This window comes from Myxine glutinosa, chromosome 3, assembly GCF_964187855.1.
Source record: "Myxine glutinosa chromosome 3, kmMyxGlut1.1, whole genome shotgun sequence".
Lineage (NCBI taxonomy): Eukaryota > Metazoa > Chordata > Myxini > Myxiniformes > Myxinidae > Myxine > Myxine glutinosa.
In genome coordinates, this window is record NC_136263.1 from 93,782,620 (window position 1) to 93,808,323 (window position 25,704).

General features: G+C 54.9%; 1 protein-coding gene across 1 annotated transcript; it reads left to right on the plus strand.

The window, feature by feature from the left end:
- The first annotated feature begins 15,518 nt into the window (after positions 1–15,518).
- On the plus strand, positions 15,519–16,940 carry LOC144891338 (uncharacterized). Its single transcript, XM_078774261.1, has 2 exons — positions 15,519–15,818; positions 15,957–16,940. The coding sequence occupies exons 1-2, from the start codon at positions 15,522–15,524 to the stop codon at positions 16,803–16,805; spliced, it is 1,146 nt and encodes a 381-aa protein (XP_078630387.1). The 5' UTR covers positions 15,519–15,521; the 3' UTR covers positions 16,806–16,940.
- The last annotated feature ends 8,764 nt before the right edge of the window (positions 16,941–25,704 follow it).

Here is a 25,704-nt window from a genome sequence, read left to right on the forward strand (position 1 = left end):
TATCGGACCGGTAGTTGTCGAGAAACAGCGGTCACAGACAAACAAACAAACGTACAGACGTACAGACAGACAGACAGAGATTACTGGAATTATAGATAGATATAAAAAAATGAAGAAAAAAAAATTGGCTGAAAAAAGCAGAAAAACCTAAATGATGGTTTAGTACTCTTGGGGTGGAAGAACTTGACCTTTAGCCCAAGGGGTATGCTGAGAATTAATGTTGAATGTGCCTTTTCCCTAAGCTTTCATGAGAGGCCAATTTTGTTCTGATCCGACAAATAGTCAGGTTCACCATGTTAAGAAATATAATTTCGTTCAAAATTTTGGTAGATTAGCAAAACTATACATTTTTGGAATATTCAGAGCATGAGGAATCCAAAAATTAATGTTTACATTTGCGAAGACACCTTTGCGAAAATGACACTCAGGACAGTGATGAAGATAGTCAGGTTCACCATGTTAACAAATATAATTTCTTTCAAAATTTTGGGATTAGCAAACCTGTACATTTTTGGAATCTTCAGAGCATGGAGAATCTGAAAATCAATGTTGGCATTTGCACAGACACCTGCATGGCCGCCATTTTGGATTTTGAAAATGGCCGCCATATAATACATATTTTGCGCGATCTCGGCTTCTAGTCAACCTAGAGACTTAATTAAATATGCTAATCCTAGGTTTTCTGGGTCAAGGAATCCAATAAAGGCCTCAAAATAGTGCTCAGGATTATAGAAAAGCAACAAACAAAGGTAATTGAAAACCACTGTCTTTATATTTGTGATATTGAAGGAGCTCGGGCTCCCACGTCGATCGGAAGAATGGACGCGACAAAAAGCTGGAATTCGTCCGAGTTGCTTTATTCAAACAAAACACTCAGGTACTCTGAAAAGCCCGTTTATCGGGCAGCAATATATATACACACATTATCCCGGAGCGTTTGCCCAGGAAAGGCGAGAGGGGGCGTGGCCGAGCGTCCTGGCTGCGGCCTGGCAAGTTGAGGGCGAGCCTGCCCGGGCATGCCCGGGCGTCCCGACCGAGGCCTGGCAAGTTGAGCGCGGGCCTGCCCGGGCGTCCTGGACGAGGCCGGCATGGTGATCGCTCCGCGTCCTTGATAGGTGCAAGGCGATTGTGAAAACCCAGCGGTAGCCGCTACACACGTCCCCCCAGAATCGACTTGCACCGGCAGGGTCAATTTGAGGGGGGTCCTGATGACCCGGCCGAAGCGACCCCTGGTGGGTCGTGGGGGGGTGTCCGGTGTGGTGGTGGGCGGTCGAGTGGGGGGCACCGTGGACGGGGGGCGGCCTCGCCGCGGCGGAAGGGCCACCCGTGGTGGTTGGTCGACGTCCACGTGCGCCGGCTTGAGGCGGTCCACCGCAATCCGGTCCGACCTGCTGCCGATGTCGATGACGAACGACTTGTTGTCCCGACGCAGGACCCGGAAGGGCCCGTCGTACGGCGGCCGGAGTGGCCCCCGATGTGCGTCGTGACGCACAAAAACATACTCCGCTGTGCGAAGTGCTGGGGAGACGTAGGACTGGGGGTCACCGTGGTGGGATGTTGGCACGGGGGCAAACCGTCGGGCGGCCTCCTGGAGGTCCGAGCGCTGGTGAGCTGCGGACCAGGGACTGGTAGCGTCGGGCACGAATTCGCCCGGGACGCGTAGCGCCTGGCCGTAGACAAGCTCGGCGGTGGATGCCTGGAGGTCCTCCTTGGGGGCCGTGCGGAGGCCCAAAAGGACCCACGGCAGCCGGTCGGCCCAACCGCCGTCTTGAAGGCCGGCCATGAGCGCGGCCTTCATGGAGCGGTGGAATCGCTCACACAACCCGTTTGCTTGGGGGTGGTAGGCCATAGTACGGTGGAGCTTGACCCCCAGGTTGCGGGCGACCGCGCCCCACAGCTCGGAGGTGAACTGTGGTCCGCGGTCTGACGAGATGTCCGCTGGTGCGCCGAAGCGGGCGACCCAGGTGGCGATGAAAGCCTGCGCCACGTCGGCGGTGGTGGTGGAGACGAGGGGAACGGCCTCCGGCCACCTGGTGGTCCTGTCCACCATGGTGAGCAGGTGTGTGAACCCCCGTGATGGGGGGAGGGGGCCCACCAGATCCACGTTGACGTGGTCGAAACGTCGTTCGGGCACGGTGAAAGGTGCCAGCGGGGCCTGGGTGTGTCGGTGGACCTTGGCCCGTTGGCAGGCTGTGCAGGTGCCGGTCCAATCGCGGACGTCCCGACGAAGGCCGTTCCAGACGAATCGCGCCGACACCAGCTTCTGGGAAGCTTTCCGGCCCGGGTGGGAAAGGCCATGGAGGGAGGCGAAGATGCGGCGTTGCCAGGTGACGGGCACGATGGGGCGAGGCTGGCCTTGGGAGACGTCGCAGAGCAGGACAGTGTCCGCGAAGGGGATGTCGGCCAGGCGGAGGCCCGTGTCCGCCGCCCGGAGGGCTTGCACCGTGGTGTCGGTGGTTTGGTCCGCCGGCATAAGCGCGAAGTCCACGCCCACGTGGACCGCGTTCGCGCTGGCCCGGGAAAGACAGTCGGCCACGGCGTTGTTTTTGCCGGCGACGTGCCGGATGTCCGTGGTAAACTCCAACACGGCGGAGAGGTGGCGCTGTTGGCGGGCTGACCACGGCTCCATGACCTTGGCCATTGCGTAAACCAACGGCTTGTGGTCGACGAACGCCGTGAAAGGTCGGCCCTCCAGGAGGTGGCGGAAATGGCGGAAGGCCAAGTGAAGACCGAGGAGCTCACGGTCAAACGTGCTGTATTTGAGCTCGTTCGGCCGGAGCTGCCGGCTGAAAAAAGCGAGTGGCTGCCAAACCCCGTTCACCCATTGCTCATGTATGGCACCCACCGCGTAGTCGGAGGCATCCGTGGTGAGGGCGATGGGAGCGTTGAGCACCGGGTGAGCGAGCAGGGTTGCGCCGGCGAGGGCCCGCTTTAAGCTTTGGAAGGCCGCGTCCATTGCTGCGGACCAGGCGATGTCGTGCTTGGCCGGCTTGCCCCGGAGGGCTTCGTAGAGGGGCCGCATGAGTTGAGCAGCGCGGGGCACGAAGCAGTGATAAAAATTCACCATTCCCAGGAATTCCTGCGGGGCCTTTATGGTGCGAGGACGCGGGAATGTGGTGATGGCCTCGACCTTGGTTGGCAGCAGCACGGCCCCGTTCTTGGTGATGTGGTGGCCCAAAAAATCAACGGCCGTCGTGCCGAAGTGGCATTTGGCCGGGTTGACGATGAGGCCGTGCTCGCTGAGGCGCCCGAACAGTGTTCGGAGGTGGAGGAGGTGCTCGGCCCGGGACGTGCTGGCGTCGAGGATGTCGTCCAGGTAAACGAAAAGGAACGGCAGGTCATGCAGCAGGCCGTCCATCAAGCGCTGGAACGCCTGAGCCGCATTCTTGAGACCAAACGGCATCCGTAAGAATTCGAATAAGCCGAACGGCTTGATGACTGCCATTTTAGGGACGTCGGCCGCCCTGACAGGTACCTGGTGATATCCCCGTATGAGATCAATTTTCGAAAAAATGACCCGTCCTGCCAGACGGGCGGAGAAGTCTTGGATGTGCGGGATCGGATACCTGTCGGGGGTGGTAGCGTCGTTAAGGCGGCGGTAGTCGCCACATGGGCGCCAGCCGCCCCCTGGCTTTGGGACGATGTGTAGTGGCGAAGCCCACGCGCTATCGGAGCACCACATGATGCCGAGGTGTTCTAAAGCGTCGAACTCGGCTTTGGCCATGGCGAGCTTGGCTGGGTCGAGGCGGCGGGCTCTGGCATAGACCGGCGGGCCCGTGGTTGGTATGTGGTGCTCGATGCCATGCCGTACTGCGACAGCCGTAAACGTCGGCCGCGTGAGGGCCGGGAACTCCGTGAGCAGGCGAGCAAACTCGTTCGCCGCCGGGAGGGTGCATGCCAGCTCGGTCGGCGCGGAGCTGCTCAATGTGCATACCAGGGAGCTGAAGGTTTCGGCGTTGATTAAACGACGCCGTTGGACGTCCACCGGCAGTCCGTGTGCGCAGAGGAAGTCGGCGCCTAGCAGAGCCATGGGCACGTTTGCGGTTACAAACGTCCAAGCAAAGCGTTGGCCGCCGAAGCAGAGGGTGACGTTGCACGGGCCGAAGGTGCGGATGGCCGATCCGTTGGCCGCAACCAAGGAGGGGCCGCAAACCGCGGACTGCCTGTCCTGGTCAGAGGCGGGTATGACGCTCAGTTGGGCGCCGGTGTCGCACAGGAAGCGCCGTCCGGACGCTTTATCCGTGATGAACAGTAAGTTGCCCGTGTGGCCGGCGCTCATGGCTGGTAATGAACGCCGGCCCAGCCGTTTCCCGGCCTGCCGAAGGTGCACGGGGGTCGGCATGTCCGGGCCTTCTGTCCGAACCTGGCATGATAATAACACCACGCCTGGTCAGGTGGAGGCTCCGGTCGTCGTGCTGGAGGTGGTCGGCTCGGTGTAGCGGCCACCAATTGCGTCGGCAGTTCGGTCGTCGACCGTGCCGGGTGCTCGGGCGCCATGGGTGTTGCGTCGGACGGTGGTGGGCCCCAGGTCGCTGCTGCGATGCGCTGGCCTTCGGCGGAGATCTTGTCGGCTTCCCTGGCAAGGGCACGGGAATCCGTGATCGTCGTGCTTGCCAGGGAGAGGCGTACCGGGCTAGGCAGCTGACGGAGGAACAGCTCCCGGAACAGGAATGCCGGAGAGTGCTCGCCGAGCAGCGAAAGCATGTAGTCCATTCGCTCGGACGGGCGCGTGTCACCGAGCTCGGGCAGGTCGAGCAGGCGCCGTGCGCGTTCCGCCGATGGGAGGGCGAAAGCATCGAGGAGGAGCTTTTTAATCGCGCCGTATTTGTCAGCGGCTGGCGGGCTCTCGAGGAGGCTCAGAGCGCGGGCCGCGGTGGCTGAACCGAGCGCTGCTACCACATGGTGGAAGCGGGTGTCGTCGGCCGTGATGCCTCGCAGGGCGAACAGGGAGTCCGCCTGTGCGAACCAAACCGCCGCGTGAGCCTCCCAGAAGGTAGGCAGTTTAAGGGCCACTGCCATGTCCATGTCGGTAGGTCACCAATGAAGGAGCTCGGGCTCCCACGTCGATCGGAAGAATGGACGCGACAAAAAGCTGGAATTCGTCCGAGTTGCTTTATTCAAACAAAACACTCAGGTACTCTGAAAAGCCCGTTTATCGGGCAGCAATATATATACACACATTATCCCGAAACGTTTGCCCAGGAAAGGCGAGAGGGGGCGTGGCCGAGCGTCCTGGCTGCGGCCTGGCAAGTTGAGGGCGAGCCTGGGCATGCCCGGGCGTCCCGACCGAGGCCTGGCAAGTTGAGCGCGGGCCTGCCCGGGCGTCCTGGACGAGCCCGGCATGGTGATCGCTCCGCGTCCTTGATAGGTGCAAGGCGATTGTGAAAACCCAGCGGTAGCCACTACAATATAACTGTATTACATAATACATGATATTGCAAGTCCTTTGAAGTTATAGGTTGTTATAGGAAGTTATAGGTAGTATCAGATTGAACTATAAGTCCTATACACAGGATCTACGAGGTCTATACCGTTCAGGAATATGCTTTTACAGATCTTCATCACTGTCCTGAGTGTCATTTTCGCAAAGGTGTCTACGCAAATGTAAACATTAATTTTTGGATTCCTCATGCTCTGAATAATTCCAAAAATGTATAGTTTTGCTAATCTACCAAAATTTTGAACGAAAAAACATAGTGAACCTGACTAAAACCTTAGTCAGGTTATGGTAAAAAAAAAAATGTTAAAATGTCTATAATTAGGTCAAGGTCAAAATATTATGTCAACCCCGCATACTTTCTATTCATATTATTGATGCTAAATTTCATTCCGAATGTCCTAGCCGGCTCCGACTTACAGCTTGGAAATTTTGGAAATTGGGAGTGCAGGAAAAAAAAAATCCTGCTGTATTAAATAAGGCAATTCTCTGTGTGGGGGGTGTATGTATTGTATGTGTTGTGTATGTATATTTGCAAATCATTAAAAAAAAAATCTGGCCCGATCTCCACCAAATATTACATACGTGTTGGTTGGACCAAGTGTCCTGTCATGGGCACAAAAATATCTCCCCGGACCTCTCTGTAGGTGGGACAGCGACGACTTACCTTTGCTCTTGAAGAGATCACATGTTTATACTTTTCTAAATGGTGGTTTAGTACTTACCATTAAAAATTTGGGGCACTAATTTTAAAAACAACCCCTACAACAGCAATAAGCTTTCCCCTATACTATAGGAGGAGGCTGTAGCGGTTACCGCTGGATGCACACAATCGCCTTGCACCGGCCAGAACACGGCCAGACGCGCCTCTCCCAGGCATGCCCGGACTCACTGTTCCCGGGCACGCCCGAACCTCCCGGGCACGCCCGGTCTCGTCTTTCCCGGGCATGCCCGCTATCGCCTTTCCAGGGCTCGCCCAGAGCGTCCGGGCATGCCCGCTATCGCCTTTCCAGTGCTCGTCCAGAGCGCCCGGGCACGCCCAGCCTCGACTTGCCAGGCCGCAGCCAAACACGCCCGGGCAGGTCCAGACTCGCCTTTTCAAGGCTCGCCCTTGATACCCGGGCATGCCCGGTATAGCTTTTGCCGGGCAAACTTCCCGACATAAATGTGTATATATATTGCTGCCCGATAAATGGGCTTTAGGGAGAATACCTGAGCTGTTTTGTTTCAATAAAGCAACTCGGACGAATTCCGTCTTTGGTCGCGTCAATTCTTTCGACTCGCGTTGGAGCGCAGTTCCTTCATTGGTGACCTACCGACATGGACAGTGCAGTGACGCTTAAACTGCCTACCTTCTGGGAGGCTCACGCGGCTGTTTGGTTCGCCCAGGCGGGCTCCCAGTTCGCCCTGCGAGGCATCACCGCGGACGACACCCGCTTCCACCATGTTGTGGCGGCGCTCGGTTCCGCCACCGCGGCCCGCGCCTTGAGCCTCCTCGAGCACCCGCCGGCTGCTGACAAATACGACGCGCTGAAGACACTCCTCCTCGACGCTTTCGCCCTCTCACCGGCAGCACGCGCACGGCGCCTGCTCGCTCTGCCCGAGCTCGGCGACACGCGCCCGTCCGAGCGCATGGACTATATGCTCTCGTTGCTCGGTGAGCACTCTCCGGATTTTCTGTTCCGCGAGCTGTTCCTTCGCCAGCTGCCTCACCCGGTACGCCTCGCCCTGGCTGGCACGTTGATCACGGATTCCTGCGCCCTCGCCAGGGAAGCCGATAAGATCTCCTCGGCCGGCCAGCACATCGGCGCGGTTACCTGGAGCCCGCCGCCGTCCGAGGCGACGCCCACGACGCCCGAGCGCCCTGCGCGGTTGGAGGTCGAACTGCCGGTGCAACTGGCGGCCGCCACGCCGCACCGCCCGCTTCCGACACGACGGCCGGGGCCTCCACCTGACCGGGCGTGGTGTTATTACCATGCCAGGTTCGGACACAAGGCTCGGACGTGCCGGCCCCCGTGCACTTTCGGCAGGTCGGGAAACGGCCGGGCCGGCGTTCATTCCCAGCCATGAGCGCCGGCCACTCGGGCAACTTGCTGTTTATTCGGGATAAAGCGTCTGGGCGGCGTTTCCTGTGTGACACCGGCGCCCAACTGAGCGTCATACCCGCCTTCGAGCAGGACAGGCTGGACGCAGTTTGCGGCCCCTCTTTGGTCGCTGCTAATGACTCGGCCATACGCACTTTCGGCCCATGCGTCGTCACCCTCTGCTTCGGCAGCCAGCGCTTTCAATGGACTTTTGTTCCCGCCAGCGTCCCCGTGGCTTTGCTGGGCGCCGACTTCCTCTGCGCGCACGGGCTGCTGGTCGACGTCAAACGACGTCGCCTTGTCCACGCCGAGACCTTCAGCTCCCTGGCGTGCACAATGAGCAGCTCCGCGCCGACCGAACTGGCGTGCGCTCTCCCGGCAACGAACGAGTTCGCTCGCCTGCTCGTGGAATTCCCGGCCCTCACGCGGCCGATGTTTTCAGCCGTCGTGGTGCGGCACGGGATCGAGCACCACATACCCACTATGGGCCCGCCGGTCTACGCCAGGGCCCGCCGCCTCGACCCAGCCAAGCTCGCCGTGGCGAAGGCCGAATTCGACGCGTTGGAGCACCTCGGCATCGTGCGGCGCTCCGATAGCGCGTGGGCCTCGCCACTGCACATCGTGCCAAAGCCGGGGGGTGGATGGCGCCCGTGTGGCGACTACCGCCATCTCAATGACGCTACCACCCCCGACAGGTACCCGATCCCGCATATTCAGGACTTTTCCGCCCGTTTGGCGGGACGGGTCATCTTTTCGAAAATTGACCTGATACGGGGCTACCACCAGGTACCTGTCCGGGCGGCCGACGTCCCGAAGACGGCCGTCATCACGCCGTTCGGCCTGTTCGAATTTTAGCGGATGCCATTTGGCCTCAAGAACGCGTCCCAGGCGTCCCAGCGCTTGATGGACGGCTTGCTGCGCGACGTGCCGTTTCTTTTCGTCTATCTGGACGACATCCTCGTCGCCAGCACATCCCGCGCCGAGCACCTCCTCCACCTCCGAACACTGTTCGGTCGCCTCAGCGAGCACGGCTTAATTGTCAACCCGGTCAAATGCCACTTCGGCGCGACGACCGTTGACTTTTTGGGCCACCGCATCACCAAGACCGGGGCCGTGCCGCTGCCGACCAAGGTCGAGGCCATCACCACGTTCCCACGTCCCCGTTCCATCAAGGCCCTCCAAGAGTTCCTCGGCATCGTGAATTTTTATCACCGATTCATGCCCCGCGCTGCTCAGCTCATGCGGCCCATTTACGAGGCCCTCCGGGGCAAGCCGGCCAAGCATGACATTGTTTGGTCCGTGGCCATGGACGCGGCCTTCACCAGCACCAAACGCGCCCTCGCTGACGCAACGCTGCTGCTCACCCGGTGCTCAACGCGCCCATCGCCCTCACTACGGACGCCTCCAACTATGCGGTGGGCGCCGTCCATGAGCAATGGGTGGATGGGGTTTGGCAGCCACTCGCTTTTTTCAGCCGGCAACTCCGGCCGAACGAGTTAAACTACAGCACGTTCGACCGCGAGCTGCTCGGGTTATTCCTGGCTGTTTGCCATTTCCGACACCTCCTGGAGGGCCGCCCGTTCACGGCTTTCGTCGACCACAAGCCGTTGGTCTACGCAATGGCTAAGGTCACGGAGCCATGGTCGGCCCGCCAGCAGCGCCACCTCTCCGCCATGTCGGAGTTCACCACGGACATCCAGCACGTCGCCGGCAAAGACAACGCCGTGGCCGACTGCCTTTCGCGGGCCAGCGCGAACGCGGTCCACCTCGGCGTGGACTTCGCGCTCATGGCGGCCGACCAGACCACCGACGCCTCGGTGCAGGCACTCCGCGCAGCGGACACGGGCCTCCGCCTGGCCGACATCACCTTCGCGGGCACCGTCCTGCTCTGCGACGTCTCCCAGGGCCAGCCTCGCCCCATCGTGCCCGTTTCCTGGCAGCGCCGCATCTTCGCCTCCATCCACGGCCTTTCTCACCTGGGCCGGAAAGCTTCTCAGAAGCTGGTGTCGGCGCGTTTCGTCTGGCACGGCCTTCGACGAAACATCCGCGACTGGGCCAACGCCTGCACGGCCTGCCAGTGAGCCAAGGTCCACCGCCACACCCAGGCCCCGCTGGCACCTTTCGCCGTGCCTGAACGGCGTTTCGACCACGTCCACGTGGACCTGGTGGGGGGCCCTGCCCCCCTCGCGGGGTTCACCCACCTGCTCACCATGGTGGACAGGACCACCAGGTGGCCGGAGGCCGTGCCCCTCACCTCCACCACCACCGCCGACGTGGCGCAGGCGTTCATCGCCACCTGGGTCGCGCGCTTCGGTGCACCAGCGGACATCTCGTCCGACCGTGGCCCACAGTTCACGTCTGAGCTTTGGGGCGCGGTCGCCCGTTTGTTGGGGGTCACGCTGCACCGCACCACGGCCTACCACCCCCAAGCCAATGGGTTGTGCGAGCGGTTTCACCGCTCCATGAAGGCTGCACTCATGGCCGGCCTTCAGGACGACGGTTGGGCCGACCGGCTGCCGTGGGTCCTTTTGGGCCTTCGCACGGCCCCCAAGGAAGACCTCCAGGCGTCCGCCGCCGAGCTCGTCTACGGCCAGCCGCTCCGCGTCCCGGGCGAATTCGTGCCCGACGCTACCAGTCCCTGGTCCGCCGCTCGCCAGCGCTCGGACCTCCAGGAGGCCGCCCGACGATTTGCCCCCGTGCCGACGTCCCGCCGCGGTAGCCCCCAGTCCTACGTCCCCCCGGCACTTCGCACAGCGGAGTATGTCTTTGTGCGTCATGACGCGCACCGGGGGCCACTCCGGCCGCCGTACGACGGGCCCTTCCGGGTCCTGCGACGGGGCGACAAGTCTTTCATCGTCGACTTCGGCGGCTGGCCGGACCGGATTTCTGTGGACCGCCTCAAACCGGCGCACATGGACGTCGACCGACCACCACGGTTGGCCCTTCCTCCGCGGCGAGGCCGCCCCCCATCCACAGTCCCCCCCGCTCGACCACCCACCACCACGTTGGACCCCTCCCCACGACCCTCCAGGGGTCGCTTTGGCCGGGTCATCCGGACCCCCCTTAAATTGACCCTGCCGGTGCAGGTCGATTCTGGAGGGGCGTGTGTAGCGGTTACCGCTGGATGCACACAATCGCCTTGCACCGGCCAGAACACGGCCAGACGCGCCTCTCCCGGGCATGCCCGGACTCACTGTTCCCGGGCACGCCCGAACCTCCCGGGCACGCCCGGTCTCGTCTTTCCCGGGCATGCCCGCTCTCGCCTTTCCAGGGCTCGCCCAGAGCATCCGGGCATGCCCGCTATCGCCTTTCCAGGGCTCGCCCAGAGCGTCCGGGCATGCCCGCTATCGCCTTTCCAGGGCTCGCCCAGAGCGTCCGGGCATGCCCGCTATCGCCTTTCCAGTGCTCGTCCAGAGCGCCCGGGCACGCCCAGCCTCGACTTGCCAGGCCGCAGCCAAACACGCCCGGGCAGGTCCAGACTCGCCTTTCCAAGGCTCGCCCTTGACACCCGGGCATGCCCGGTATAGCTTTTGCCGGGCAAACTTCCCGACATAAATGTGTATATATATTGCTGCCCGATAAACGGGCTTGTCAGAATACCTGAGCTGTTTTGTTTCAATAAAGCAACTCGGACGAATTCCGTCTTTGGTCGCGTCAATTCTTTCGACTCGCGTTGGAGCGCAGTTCCTTCAAGGCTTAATAATGCATTCAATGACTATAGAACCCTCACTGCAAAAGATTTATTCGAATATAGGACCGAAAAGACCCGAAGAGACTCCCACTTCCAAAAAATGTCCTGGTATTTATATTCTTCATTCTATGTTTCAAACAGAAAGTAAGGGAATCAGAATTACAAATTGATTGTACTTATTTTATTTTATTATTAATCTATTTGAATCAATGTTTCAAGCAGGATTAACAAATTACAACTTCCTGCCACCTTCAGTCGAATGTCGTAGCCGGTTCGTGATATCCGTTGAACACCATCAGGCCTGGACATGAAAGACGTGAACCAAATATTTTCCCCGCCCGACCCCACAACAAGGTGGAAATATTATGAACCATTACAGAAGTCGTACTAGTCAATCATATGAACAAGACCTTCTGATAGAGGACATCAACATGTACAGGATGATCCAGATGTCTTGTGACCCCTAACATTTCCCCCCCTTTTGTCATTAATTTGCACAAAAGGACCTGGCAAGGTTTTGTATCATTTCTCACTGAGTATGACGTCTAATAATCCTGTGCAAAGAAAATTTTGGCTCTCAGACAAACTTACAGGACCCTTAACAAAGACTGTTAATCTATCTATAATTCCAGTAATCTCTGTCTGTCTGTCTGTACGTTTGTTTGTTTGTCTGTGACCGCTGTTTCTCGACAACTACCGGTCCGATATACTTGAAACTTGCCAGGTATATTGCTGGGGACCCGAGGATGTGCCTTTTCAAGGTTTCATATTAATCGGACAATTACTTACCGAGCTATGTCCAAAAAACGATTCAACCAATCAGAGAGCAGCGAACGATCGCGTGTGCCGAACGTGGAGGACACACTCTGCCTCGGATGGCACATTTGAGAGCGTATTCATTTATTTCACGTTTGCAAACTATGTTGGCGTTAAACTATGTTTTAATAAAGTTTTAAAACTAATAAAAACGAATTTGCGATTCATTCGCTTTCCTGCGCGTTTGTGCACGCGATGGCGATTGCTTTACCAAACTCTGGAAGCCGTTCGCTTTGGACCAAACCATTGCATGTAAATAGAGGGGGGGGTTCTGTGGTCGTTGCGAATGGACCAAACCATTTCATGTAAATAGAGGGGGGGGATTGTCACTGTACTCGCAAGCCGTTCGCCGTTCGCTTTGGCGTTGCGAATGAACCAAACCATTTCATGTAAATAGAGGGGGGGGATATAATTTTAGATAGATATATAGTACGGGCATATATATAGTACGGGCATGCCCTAGTATTTACAATAACGGCATTTAATAAAGTTCATACTGTATATGCCATTTTTACATCACTTACATTACATACCCATTGGTGTACAAAATATGAGGATTTAGGAAATTAAATGGGGGGTCACAAGATGTCTGGAACACCCTGTATATTTTCTTATCGCAGTAGTCTAGTAGGAAGACTAGGTCCCCCTGCACCCCCCGGAGATATACTTCTAATCAGTGTTTCTAGATTGGAAAAAATGTGTAGAAAATGACTAGCTATGGCCCCAAGCTGAAAAAATGTCCCACATACCATTTTTATGCAAATTACTGCTGCCATTATCAAAAAAACGATTTTTGACATATCTCAGCTATCTCAGACTAAGCCAATATTGCAGATAATTGAAAAATGAAGGTGTCTAGACCCATGTTTTGAAGGGCATAGATCATGATAGAACTATTCATAACATGATTACATGTGTCTATGGTATACTAGTATGCATATTAATGCTGTAATTACAAAATAATCAGTTTTACAAATGATAAGGATACGTTAATACTGCAGATAACTTAACATGGTACATAAGGGGTCTAAACCCAGGTATTTTCAAGGTTAAATGTCAACAAGATGCTCCTGAGTCTTGCATAGGGGCGGGACATTGGCAGTAACATTGGTACCACTCAACTTTTCTTCCCACCATTGACTTTGTATTGCGAGAGATTTTCACTTGCTTATTTAAAGGTTTCTCACCCAGCCCACGTAAAATCTACCAACTCCTGCTGTTAACTCCCAAACATATTTTTTTATGTTATCCAATCACAGTGCAGAAATGACAGACTAGAGATCCAAATTAGTGCTGCTATAGCTGCCATTTTACATTTCCATCCATGTAACATGCGCGCTCGCGCGCTCGTATCAATTGGTAATGTCGCGCGCTCGTATCAATTGGTAACGTTGATGTTATTGAATACCTCAGTTGAAAGTTCAGTCTTCCATTCCATCTGTGTGTTGTTCTTGGTATTCATCCTCCAATCTAGCCAGGTAAGATGCTAACTATAATGTTACTCACACTCTTGACTTCAGTTTCTGCATGAAATCATAAACAGGCAGAATAACAGCTGAGCCAGCTAGCACCATGTTAGCTAACGTTAAAGCTAGCCTCATCTATGTACAGTATGTTCCTAATGTCGGTGTAACTTAAACTTTTGTTAATGCCAAACATGAGACATATCTGTTGACTTCTGTATATGAATTGAACCAGAAAGAGGCACGACAGCTGAGCTAGCTACAGTAACTTAGCACAATGTTTCATTGGCCTAGATAGCTAACGTTAGTGTGGAAGAATTTAGATGTTTTAGCTATTAGCACTTTTGATGCCACTAAACATGGTTTAGTCAGCTAAAAAGTACCCTAGTGTAGAACATGACTCAGAACCTCTGTTACCTCACTGAAAACTCAGAGCCTCCTTTCACAGGCACTTTTAACATCATTCGTGATTTCTTATTTGTCATTTAACAGTGATGGTAGACATCGACAGCAAGCATGCCCAAAAGAAAACGGAGTGTAGAACCTGCAGCCCAAAGCTCTCCTCCTACATGCATCCTTCATGTACCATCCATGTCTGATCATGGGGATTTCACGCCCCTCCGTAAAATTAAAGGATCTGCTTCAGAAAAACTGCAACTGCTTCAAAAGATCCGGGATAGACGTCTCAACCAACCGCATGACTCCCCATGTCGTATGCAATCAGTATGTGATCAGATCCCGGCAACTCTTCCTGATGACCTAGAAAGAGTAGGATATCACAGCAAGTGTTATAAGCACTTTGTCCGCCACTTTCATCGTCTGGGAGATGATACAGAACCAGGGCCATCAACCTCATCATGGCATCACTCTCCTCGTAAACCAGGAGGTTCTGCTGAACCCATCTTCCCGCCAGAGTGTATATTTTGTGAGAAAGTTGAGACCAAAGATGCTCATCGCAATACTGAGAGGCCTACAACCTTCCCATCCTTTAAAAACAAAGAAAATGCATGGGAGCAAATCGAAACACGGGCTGAGAAAATGGGTCTCTATCGACTCCATCGAAAGGTGAAAAACAAAGACCTCTTTGCATGTGAGGCCAAACACCATCCGTCATGTTTTAAAGCTTTCCGCACAGCATTCTACAACTATGAGCGTGCGATTCACAGAGCCGAAGCACCAAAGGAGCAGGCTTGCATGTCAGCCGCCCATGAAAAGGCATTCAACTCAGTACTGGAACACATTCAAACCCAGGTCATCCAGCAGAATAAAGTTCTACAGCTTTCTTCCTTGCGCTTGCTCTATGTCGAGGAACTGAAACTGAATGGATATGAGAACTCAAATTATCGGTCAGAGAAACTACTGAAACGCCTACAGAATGACCCAATCAAGGAGCATATCCACTTCACGAAGGTTGATCATGACAAATGTGATGTCATTTCTTTCTGGCTTGTGCACAGCTCAAACATAACAGTTTCCAATGCTCTCGCACGAGCATTCACACTCGGAAGCACAAACAAGAACCAAAATGTTGCCCTCCAACTTCGCCAGGGTATTCTACAGGCTTTCAGAGAGTGTAAAGACCAACCATGGCCACCAACAGCTGAAGACATGGAGCTCAATCCTGAAGACATCCTACCTCCAGACCTTGTCCGCTTTCTCAGCGTGCTAATGACTGGCAAGGAGGGCATCGAGACAGAAAAGGTGAAGCGTCTGGTCTTCTCCATTGGACAAGATCTGTGCCGTGCAGTGTCAGATGGAAAATGGAAGTTACCAAAGCACATTCTCCTCTGTGTGACTGTAAGGCACCTGTTCCGAAGCAAACAGCTCACCACAATACTACACAGGCTTGGACACTCTGAGAGCTACGATTTCGCCTTGGAGTTGGAAACTGCTCTCGCCAAGGTCCTGGATGAAGTCTCAACTTATCGTACACCACAAATTGTGACAGGAGAGGGCAACCTTGTATTCCACTGTGAGATTCCAACCTTCCCCCAACATGTGGTGAGATATGCTTGCAGGTGCTTGATCAGATGGTGGCCAAGCAGCACTTTCTGTTCTCCACTGACAGTTACCATCCTGAGTCAATCAAAGCGCAGGAAAGGCTGAGGCGGGGCAGCTCAGAGAAGATCATTCTGGCTGGACCAGCAACCAGGAAGCCATATGACTTCAAAATGTTCCTTGCAAATGACGACAACAAAAAGCAGATGTGCCAGCTTCTTCTGAAAGTGTGGAGTGGACAAGAGGCAGCTACCAGGCTGGAGAGAACAGAGATGGCTGTGCTGATCGTGGAGGGGAAGGCCCACCAACTTGCCTCAACGAATGGCAAGGTAAAATTGAAAGCCCTTCGTGAATGGCGATTCAATTTGTAATTTTTCCTGAAAAAAAGGTGATTACCTGTGATGTTTGTCTAGATCTGAAACTGGCAGTGACTGGTGATTGAAATGCGGTGCCTTTTTGTGTTTCAGGTCGAGGTACGTGAACTCCCCACGATCTACAGCAACCAGGAAGAGACTGATACCAGGGTGGTTCTGTACCTCCATCATGCTGCTACCATCGGATACAAGAACGCTGTAGTCAGAACACCGGACACAGACATCCTCCTGATCCTGCTCCACCATGCCCACAACATCAAGCTGACGGTGTACCTGGATACAGGGTCAGGGAAGCATCGCCAACTTGTCAACGTCTCTGAGCTGGCAGAATCCCTGGGAGAGGACTACTGTGCCACTCTCCTGGGGTACTATGTGTTCAGCGGAGAAGACTGCACCAGTGCCTTCAAAGGGAAGGGAAAAGTCGGGCCCTTGAAAAAGCTGGAGAAGAATCCCAGGTTTCACAGGGCATTCGGTGAACTGGGTGACAACTGGGATGCCAACCCTGAGGTGGAGAGGCAGTTAGAAAAATTCACCTGTGTGATGTACGGCCAGAGTCGCGAGTCATCAGTGGACATTGTCCGTGCCAAGCTGCTACGAAAAATGGTGGGAGAGGACAAGACCCTCACATCCAAGTCCAAGGTTGATCTGGCTCGCCTTCCTCCATGCCAGTCTGCCCTGAAGCCGCACATCCAGCGTGTGAACCACCGCGTAGCATTGTACAAAAGAGCCGATCAACCTATCATCGAAAAGCCAAAACCTTATGAGGAGCAAGGATGGATAAGGACTGATGAAGGACTGTTGAAACCAATGTGGTCCAGTGGTCCCATCCTACCAACCTCACTGGTGGATCTTCTGAACACAGGAGAGCACGAAGAGGAGGAGGAAGAGGAAGGAGAAGAAGAGTTTGACTCTGACGATTTCGATGAAAATGATGATGACTGACTCAGTGTAGAATCACTAATGCTAATGATGTTTATCTAAAACAAGCAAGAGAAGAGTGGTCACATTGAGTGCTAGGACTATTTTGACAGTTGTAATATTTAGAAAAATAAAACTTTGTGTTAACGTCTGTGTAGACGGACCTTAATATGAGTCTATTATTTCGTAAAACTGTGATTATTTTGTAAATAAAGCACTAATTAGCATACTAGTATACCATAGACACATGTAATCATGTTATGAATAGTTCTATCATGATCTATGCCCTTCAAAACATGGGTCTAGACACCTTCATTTTTCAATTATCTGCAATATTGGCTGAGATATGTCAAAAATCGTTTTTTTGATAATGGCAGCAGTAATTTGCATAAAAATGGTATGTGGGACATTTTTTCAGCTTGGGGCCATAGCTAGTCATTTTCTACACATTTTTTCCAATCTAGAAACACTGATTAGAAGTATATCTCCGGGGGGTGCAGCGGGACCTAGTCTTCCTACTAGACTACAGGGATTGTTACGGCTGTCTGGGGAAGATACCCTAAGGCCATAGGCCATTGTTTTGTTTGTGATTGCAAAAGAGATGTTGGCATTGGGTTTCGCACTTCATTGAAAGCTTCATCATTAGTCGATTTTAGAGAGAGATCGCACAACATCACCTTCGATAACTACCCGCAACTGGTTGATAGTCGTGGCCATAAGAATTTTCACAAGTTTAGATCAAGACGCCATTTGGTTAGACACTTTTTTCTGCCTGAATGCTTCCTCAAAGCCACATAAATGGTTTTGATATGGCTCTGTCATCTGTCAACTATCCATAAATATTTCCCACAAAAAACCACAAGCACATACAGGAGAGATGTAAAAAATAAAAACGGCCATAAAAGATCATTGTATTTGGCAGGCCCAGCATAGAAAAGGTGAGGACTTCTTTGGAATTTGGATGTGTTAAAAGCACACGAAACAGGTGTGAGACCAGAGCTTTAACCTTGTAGACCAGTCTGCAGACACACAGAGAACTGTGAGACTATGACCACCACAGGAGGGAATGTGTTCAAATCGACAGAGAAGTAATTATGTTCCTTTCTAGAGAATTAATTCTATTTCTTTATATGATGTTTTTCTATCTTTTTAAAGGACGAGCCTCTTTTAGCAAACATCACAATGTTTCCATGAAGACATAAATACTGTTACATGGAAGGGGGGATCCATAGCTAGACTGTGGTAAATGTAGTCTGGTCTGTGTGTTTCGAGTAGGTTAGATTACCATGTAACAGGAACCTGGCAGAGTAAGTCGTTTGTTACATGTGACACTGAGGACGCAGCGTATGTAATTTATAGACAGGGTAGATGGATTAATTTTGTATGTAAACACTTTTAGGCATGTTTTGTTTGCGAGTTTTTGGAATAGTGTGCCGTGTCATTTATACCATTTTTAAAGTGACGTTCATGGGCTTTTGGAATTATGTGACTCGAGTGCCTGAGTAACGCTGCGATTAAATTGTCACGCTGAACAACATGAAACATGTTGAGATAACAACCGGATGCTGGTTGGCTTGCCTTTCCTCTCCCTCACCTACCCCCTTCCTCAGTTTCAATGATCCATCTAATAGCGCCATGCGTGTCATGAAATGTTTCACATTTTCCACTTGAATGGTGCCGCTGCAATAAGTGTAACCCTTGCACGATGATTGAAAGCGTCCGTGGAGTAGCAAGGTTGGAAGTGTGAGAAAAAGACAGAGGATGCCATCACCATTGAAGTAAAAATGGATGTTTTAGGACGGTATGAAAGAGGTGATCATACAGCTGATAGAAAGCGTCTGCTAGGCCTTAGTGAGTCAACATTGCAAACAATACGAAATAGTGCGTAAAGGAGGAGAGAAAATGCTGAATGTGGAAGAACCTCAGTGAGTGCGACAAAGACATCGTATGCTAGAAGTTCCCTGATGGAAAAAATGGAACGCATGCTCAGAAAATGGATTGGAAACCAAAATCAGGAGAACGTGTCTGTCAGCATGTTTATTATGTTAGTTTGGCGGATGTGTTGGTTTCGTGGATGTATTGCTTTGGCGGATGTGTTAGTTTGGCGGATGTGTTGGTTTGGTGGTTGTGTTCGTTTGGCGGATGTGTTAGTTTGGCTGATGTGTTGCTTTGGGGGATGTTAAAGCACGGTGCTACGCGCGCTGCTTGCTTACCAAGAAGGAAGCGGACAACGCGGGTAAACAAAAGAGTCTTTATTCTCAAGAGGTCACTGTAGCACTGGCGCGCTCCGGGCTGCGCGCCCAGTGTATATCCTGAGGCCACGCCTACCCCTCGGGCGTGGCCGCCGCCCACGGTGCGCGGAATGATGTCACCACACCAGTGGGCTTTCGTGTCCGCCACACACGCCCCCCCCCCCAGAATTCCCGTGCACCTTGAGGGCCAGTTTGCGGGGCAAAGGGATGACCCGGCCAAAGCGCCCTCTGGCGACTGGCGGCGTCCGGGGTGCAAGGATGCCAGCTGGGATGCCCCCGGCTGTACCCGGGATGGGTGCCGGACCGGGGGGCGGCGTGCCGGCGGTGCTGGGCGGTGCCGGGGGTCTGCCCGCCGGGGGGCGGCCCCGACGCGGGGGCCGAGCCACCAGCGGTGGGTGGTCCACGTCGAGGTGGGCCGGCTTGAGTCGATCCACCGAGACGCGGTCGGGAGTACCACCGATGTCCAAGGTCTCCAGCACGCGGAAAGGCCTGTCGTACGGGGGCCGCAGTGGTGTCCGGTGGGTGTTGTGCCGGACGAAGACATACTCCGCGGTGCGAAGCTCCGGGGCGACGTGCGTGGGTAGGTGCCCGTGGTGCGCCGTTGGCACCGGGGCGAACCTCCGGGCGGTCTCCTGCAGCGCGGAGCGCTCCTGCGCCGCGGACCAAGGTGCCGTGGGGTCGGGGAGGAACTCGCCCGGCACCCGCAGTGGTTGTCCAAAGGCCACCTCCACCGCGGATGCGCGCAGGTCCTCCTTGGGTGCCGTCCGGACGCCCAGCAGGACCCAGGGGAGCCTGTCGACCCAGCCGCCGTCGCAGAGGGTGGCCCGGAGCGCGGCCTTCAACGAGCGGTGGAACCGCTCGCACAGGCCATTAGCCTGGGGGTGGTAGGCCGTGGTGCGGTGCAGCTGGACCCAGAGCCCCCGCGCGACCGCCCCCCAGAGCTCCGAGGTGAACTGGGGGCCGCGGTCGGACGAGATGTCCGAGGAGGCGCCGAACCGGGCGACCCAGGTGGCGATGAACGCCTGCGCGACGTCCGCTGCCGTCATTGACGCCAAAGGCACGGCCTCCGGCCACCGGGTGGTGCGGTCCATCATGGTCAGGACATGGGTGAAACCCCGCGAGGGAGGCAGAGGTCCCACCAGGTCCACGTGAACGTGGTCAAACCGACGTTCCGGCACCGCAAACGGGACCAATTGGGCCTGGGTGTGTCGGTGCACCTTCGCGCGCTGGCACGCGAGGCACGTCCTGGCCCAGCCGCGGACGGCCTTCCGGAGGCCATGCCAAACAAACTTGTCGGCGATCAACCTCTGGGAGGCCCTCGTGCCCGGGTGGGACAGGCCGTGGATGGAGTCGAAAATCCGGCGCTGCCAGCACGCGGGCACGATGGGGCGAGGCCGCCCGAGGGAGACGTCGCACCAGAGGGCCGTGCCCGTGCCGTTGAACGGCACCTCGGTGATGCAGAGGCCCGTAACGGCGGTCCGCAAGGCCTGGACGTCGGGGTCGGCGGCCTGGTCTGCCACCATCCGGGCATAGTCGATGCCGAGGTGGACCGCATGGGCAACGGACCAGGAAAGGCAATCCGCCACCGGGTTGTCCTTCCCCGTGACGTGCCGGATGTCCGTCATGTATTCGGACATGGCCGAGAGGTGACGCTGCTGCCGGGCCGACCACGGCTCGGCGACCTTGCCCATTGTGAACACCAGTGGCTTGTGGTCGATGAAGGCCGTGAACGCACGGCCCTCGAGCAGATGGCGGAAGTGCCTGACCGCCAGGTGGAGCCCGAGCAACTCGCGGTCGAAGGTACTGTACCGGCGTTCGGGCGGGCAAAGCTGCCGGCTGAAGAACGCCAGCGGTTGCCAAGCTCCACGCACCCATTGCTCGTGCACCGCGTCCACCGCGTAGTCCGAGGCATCGGCGTTGAGGGCGATCGGTGCATCGGGCGCCGGGTGCGCGAGCATGGTGGCGTTAGCCAAGCCGAGCTTTGCGCCCACAAATGCCGCATCCATCTGCTCGGTCCAGTGACGTCACCTTTGCCCGGCTTCACCCAGAGGGCCTCGTGCAGGGAGCGCAGGAGCTGGGCGATGCGGGGCAGGAACCGATGGTAAAAGTTTACCATGCCCAGGAACTCCTGGAGCCCCCTGATCATGCGGGGGCACGGAAACCCCTTCACCGCCTCCACCTTGGCCGGTAGGGGGACGGCCCCGTGCCTGGTGACGCGGTGCCCCAAAAAGTCGATTTCGGCAACACCGAACTGGCACTTGGCGGGCTTCACGATTATGCCGTGCTGGCCCAGACGTTCGAAGAGCGTGCGGAGATGGTGTAGGTGCTCTTCGCGGGACACGCTGGCGACGAGGATGTCGTCCAGGTATACGTACACAAAATCCAAGTCGCGCAAGACGCTCTCCATGAGGCGCTGGAACGCCTTAGCTGCATTCTTCAAACCGAAGGGCATCCGAAGAAATTCGAAAAGACCGAACGGCGTGATGACAGCCGTCTTCGGGATGTCCTCCGGCCTGATGGGTACCTGGTGGTAACCGCGTATGAGGTCCACCTTCGAAAAGAAGGACATGCCCGCCAACCGGGCGGAGAAGTCCTGGATGTGGGGGACGGGGTAGCGGTCGGGGGTGATGGCGTCGTTGAGACGGCGGTAGTCCCCGCACGGTCGCCATCCCCCGCCGGGCTTGGGCACGATGTGGAGCGGCGACGCCCACGCGCTCTCGGAGCGCCGCACGATGCCGAGCCGCTCCAGCGTAGCAAACTCCGCTTTAGCTACGGCGAGCTTCGTTGGCTCGAGGCGGCGTGCCCGGGCGTAGACCGGTGGCCCGGCGGTGGGGATGTGATGTTCTACCCCGTGCTTGACGGTCCCCGCCGAGAAGGTGGGCCTCGTGAGGGCCGGGAAACCCGCGAGGAGGCGGGTGAATTCGTCCGCTGCTGGAAGCGTGCAGATAAACCTGGCCGGAACAGAACCGCTCAGCAAGCCGCTCGGCGAGGCGCTCGATGAGCCACTCAGTGAGCTGCTCAACGAGGCGGGCAGCGCGCACGCGAGCGAGCTGAACGTCTCAGCCTGGACAAGCCTTCTGTGCTTTACGTCGACCAACAGGCCATTGGCATAGAGGAAGTCCGCGCCGAGCTGTGCCATAGGCACGTCGGCAGTGACGAATGACCATCGGAAAACCTGCCTTCCGAACCGCAGAGAAAGGCAGCGTTTTTTGTACGTGCGAATGGGCGTACCGTTGGCAGCAAGCAGTGCGGGGCCCCGGCCCACGGACGGCTTGTCGGACGTACCGGCGGGAACGACAGTAGTGTAATAATGTTGCTTCTGGGACACCTCCGTTTAACATGGGAAATCCCTATCTAATGTCATTTACCCCCTTGTCTTTTTCAAAAATCATAAACACCTCTATTTCTCCCACCCTCATCTTTATGAACCTTTTGTCTGTAGTACCTATCCTTAATGTTGTTCATTAGACCACTCAAACACTACAAATATTTGTTTTCTCTTATAGACCTATCATCCTTCTTCTACATATCATCTGGCAGATTAATCTTTGACCCACTCAAACATTGACCCATTCACTTCCATATTAATTCTTTCCCTCCCTCATTGCCCCTAAACACCTATATTTCTCTCACCCTGTTCTTTACGAACCTTCTAACCTTTTGACATGTTATCCTTATTCATTAGACCACTTAAACACCTGTGATCCTTCTGACCTCATGGACCTTTTAACCTTTTACTCTTAATATTGTTGTAGGTGACGGGTCGCGCCTCCTGGCACGGCCGTCCCACGGGTGCAACGCCGGCTGGTTCGACACAGATCTCGGGTTACGCGCCTCTATCGCGATACCAAATTACACCTGTGCCTTGCCAGTTGGGGAGACACCCGTCGCTACAGGTTGGGTTTTGTCAGAGACCGAGCGAAGTCTGCCGCAACCTGTAGCCAGCCAGCTTGGTTTTAATTACAAATCGAGCGGATTGCTCTTCAATGCGACACAGATGAATGCAGTGCGGCAACTTCCATACGAATCAACCAGATTTAATGGGGGAACATTAGGGTACACAAAACAAGCAAGGCGTTCACGATAACATTATAATTCAACTATGAGTAATAACCCGCTCTTATCTAGGGAGCTACAATTAAGGGTTTCGCGGGGTGACCCTAACGAGATAAACCTTAGGCCTGGACAACATTCATACAAGACAGGGGGGTACTTGGTGGTGTTGATGGATGAGAGGTGAAGATGTGAAAAGGGCGAATGCAGCTCGTAACAAGCCGATGTCGCCGGATTCGAAGGCCCCGCTTGGGCCTGCTGTCTGCCAAATGGCGGCCCGCCCTCTTATCGGCCACGCATCAAGCGTCGCGAAATGGCGGCCACCCGCTCTCCTTATCGGCCACGCGATCAGCACGATTGTCGAACTCCCTTCTTCCGAGAGAGAGAGAACTCCGTTATTCTCACTCGCCTTGGTGGTTCTCGTTCTTCCGGTTGCACTCGCTTTCAACCCAACCGTTCGTTTAACACGCGCTAATGGCGCGTCTGGTTCCCTCTCTCCGCTCGATGTTCAACACCGTGTACAGTAGCGCCATCGATGCCCGGCGCTTTTCCGTTTCTCCCGCTCAACCACGCGTGGAGAGAGCTCTCCGGCGGGAACCCGCCGCGAAGGCCTGTCCACACGCCATCCGCGCATGCGTATGCGTATCTTTTCCACCTCCTCCCTCGCCCGTGCTCAGCGACTACCTCGAAGCACCGCTTCCGGTTTTTGACGGCGCTTGTCGTTTTTGCCCGCTCAATCGCGCTTTCTCACCTCAATCCATTGCCTCGATCATGGCATTGCAACCGAGGCCGGTCTTAATGGAACTTGCACCTTGTTTGATTGTCAAGATGTAATTAAAAGGGAACCGTCTCTTGTACACCACCAATGCACCACACAAAACAGCCTGCTACACCTTCCGACACAAAACTACCATCCCAGTACAGACGATCTATGGTAAACATACATCTAAGAGGGGACCTGAACTAATTCTATATTTAATAAACCACTAAGGGCCATTTCCGCAACACTACCCCCACCTTTCTCCCGAGGCTCTCCCGAGCCTCCACTAGGGGCAGCCCGCGGGAATGGCCCTGTCTAACGTACAGCACAAATCTCCCATTTACTCTAACCCACAACATTGCAAGCACTTAACTCCAAGAAGCAAAGTATCAGTAAGATTGGCATGTCCCTATCCTAGTGTGTCGGATCACTAATCTAACAAACACATCCACACTCTATGCACAATACTTAACATTCTAATTATGCATTTGTGCAGGAGGGCATTCAATGTTACTTTCAACACCAATATTCACATCGGAGCAAGACATTCAGAGTTTCAAAGCTTCTTGACGTGTTCGCTCCTTCACGCCTCCTCCCGGCAGTGTTGTGTCTTCACCCCAGAGGGGTTTCCTTACTTCGTGGCCTTATTGGCCTCTCACCAGGTGAGTTCAGTCGGCCCAGTGGCCTAATCTCACAAAGAGTCCTTCGGCCCACTGAGCCCACAAGACGGCATGAATCTTCGGCTGCAACAGCCCGCAAAAGCACTTTGGCCTCCATGGCCCACAAAAATGCTTCGGCCCACATGGCACACAACCGAGCAGCAGCAGGCAACAAGCCCTGCCTTGGACAGCAGGTGGCACAGTTCTACCGATGGTAAGCAAATGCAGTCTGGAGGCATTCTTGAGGGTGCAAGTGGGGGTGATGACCTCAGCCCAGGCAAAATGAAGAGTACCCTTAACCTTCCTTGCCTGACTTATCTTGGTACGACTTGTTTTAGTATGGTCTTTTTAAAAAGTCCTTTCACTTTTTAGCTGACAGGATGGTGTGCTTCTTAATCAATTGTTATCTGTGTGCTCATGACACACTGGTGGCTTCTCTGGCACTTGGAGAGGGCGACCGAACCTGGCCCTTGTTCACAACTTTCCCATCAACACGACTCGTACCAGGTGTCACACATGAATGGTGCGGAGGAGAGTTCATCGAACCTAACCTTTTACTTAAAGCTCTAACCAATGGCACAAACCCTGCCATTGCCACAATGATCCTAATGACCCATTTTTCCCAACCTGGCACACTGTTCCATTCTTTTAAACCTGGGCAAGGCCCTTATTTGTCTCTTTTTCTTCACTTGGTGGTGCCAGGCATAACTCATTGGCTGGGGAGTGTGACTACAACTAGGCCTCTTTGCCTGCTTCCAATAGGTGGTGAGGGACACCTAGCGACCTCGGGGTTCACCTGAGCGCGCCTCTGGCGCTCCTAAATAAGGGGTGGCTCTCTAGCCCCCACACTGTGCTCTCCAAGCACTCTAACCAGGTGGCTCTCTAGCCCCCGCACTGTGCTCTCTTAGCACTCTAAACCCTACTGTCTGGTGTCCCCCCCCGACTCACCAACTTCCAATACCATGTCACACTCCCAGCCAGTACCACCATACCTTGGCTGCACCTACCCCTAGCAGTCCGCCTGCACAATGGAACAGCAGCCAGAATCCACGTCAAATCCACTAAGTCCCCCTAACCTACACTCACTTGGTTAGGAGACTCCTACCAACAGGGTACATTGTTCGCACTCACTCTCCTCATTCACACAATCACGCCATTCATCCCAAACACCTTCGTCATTCATTCCACAGTGCCACACA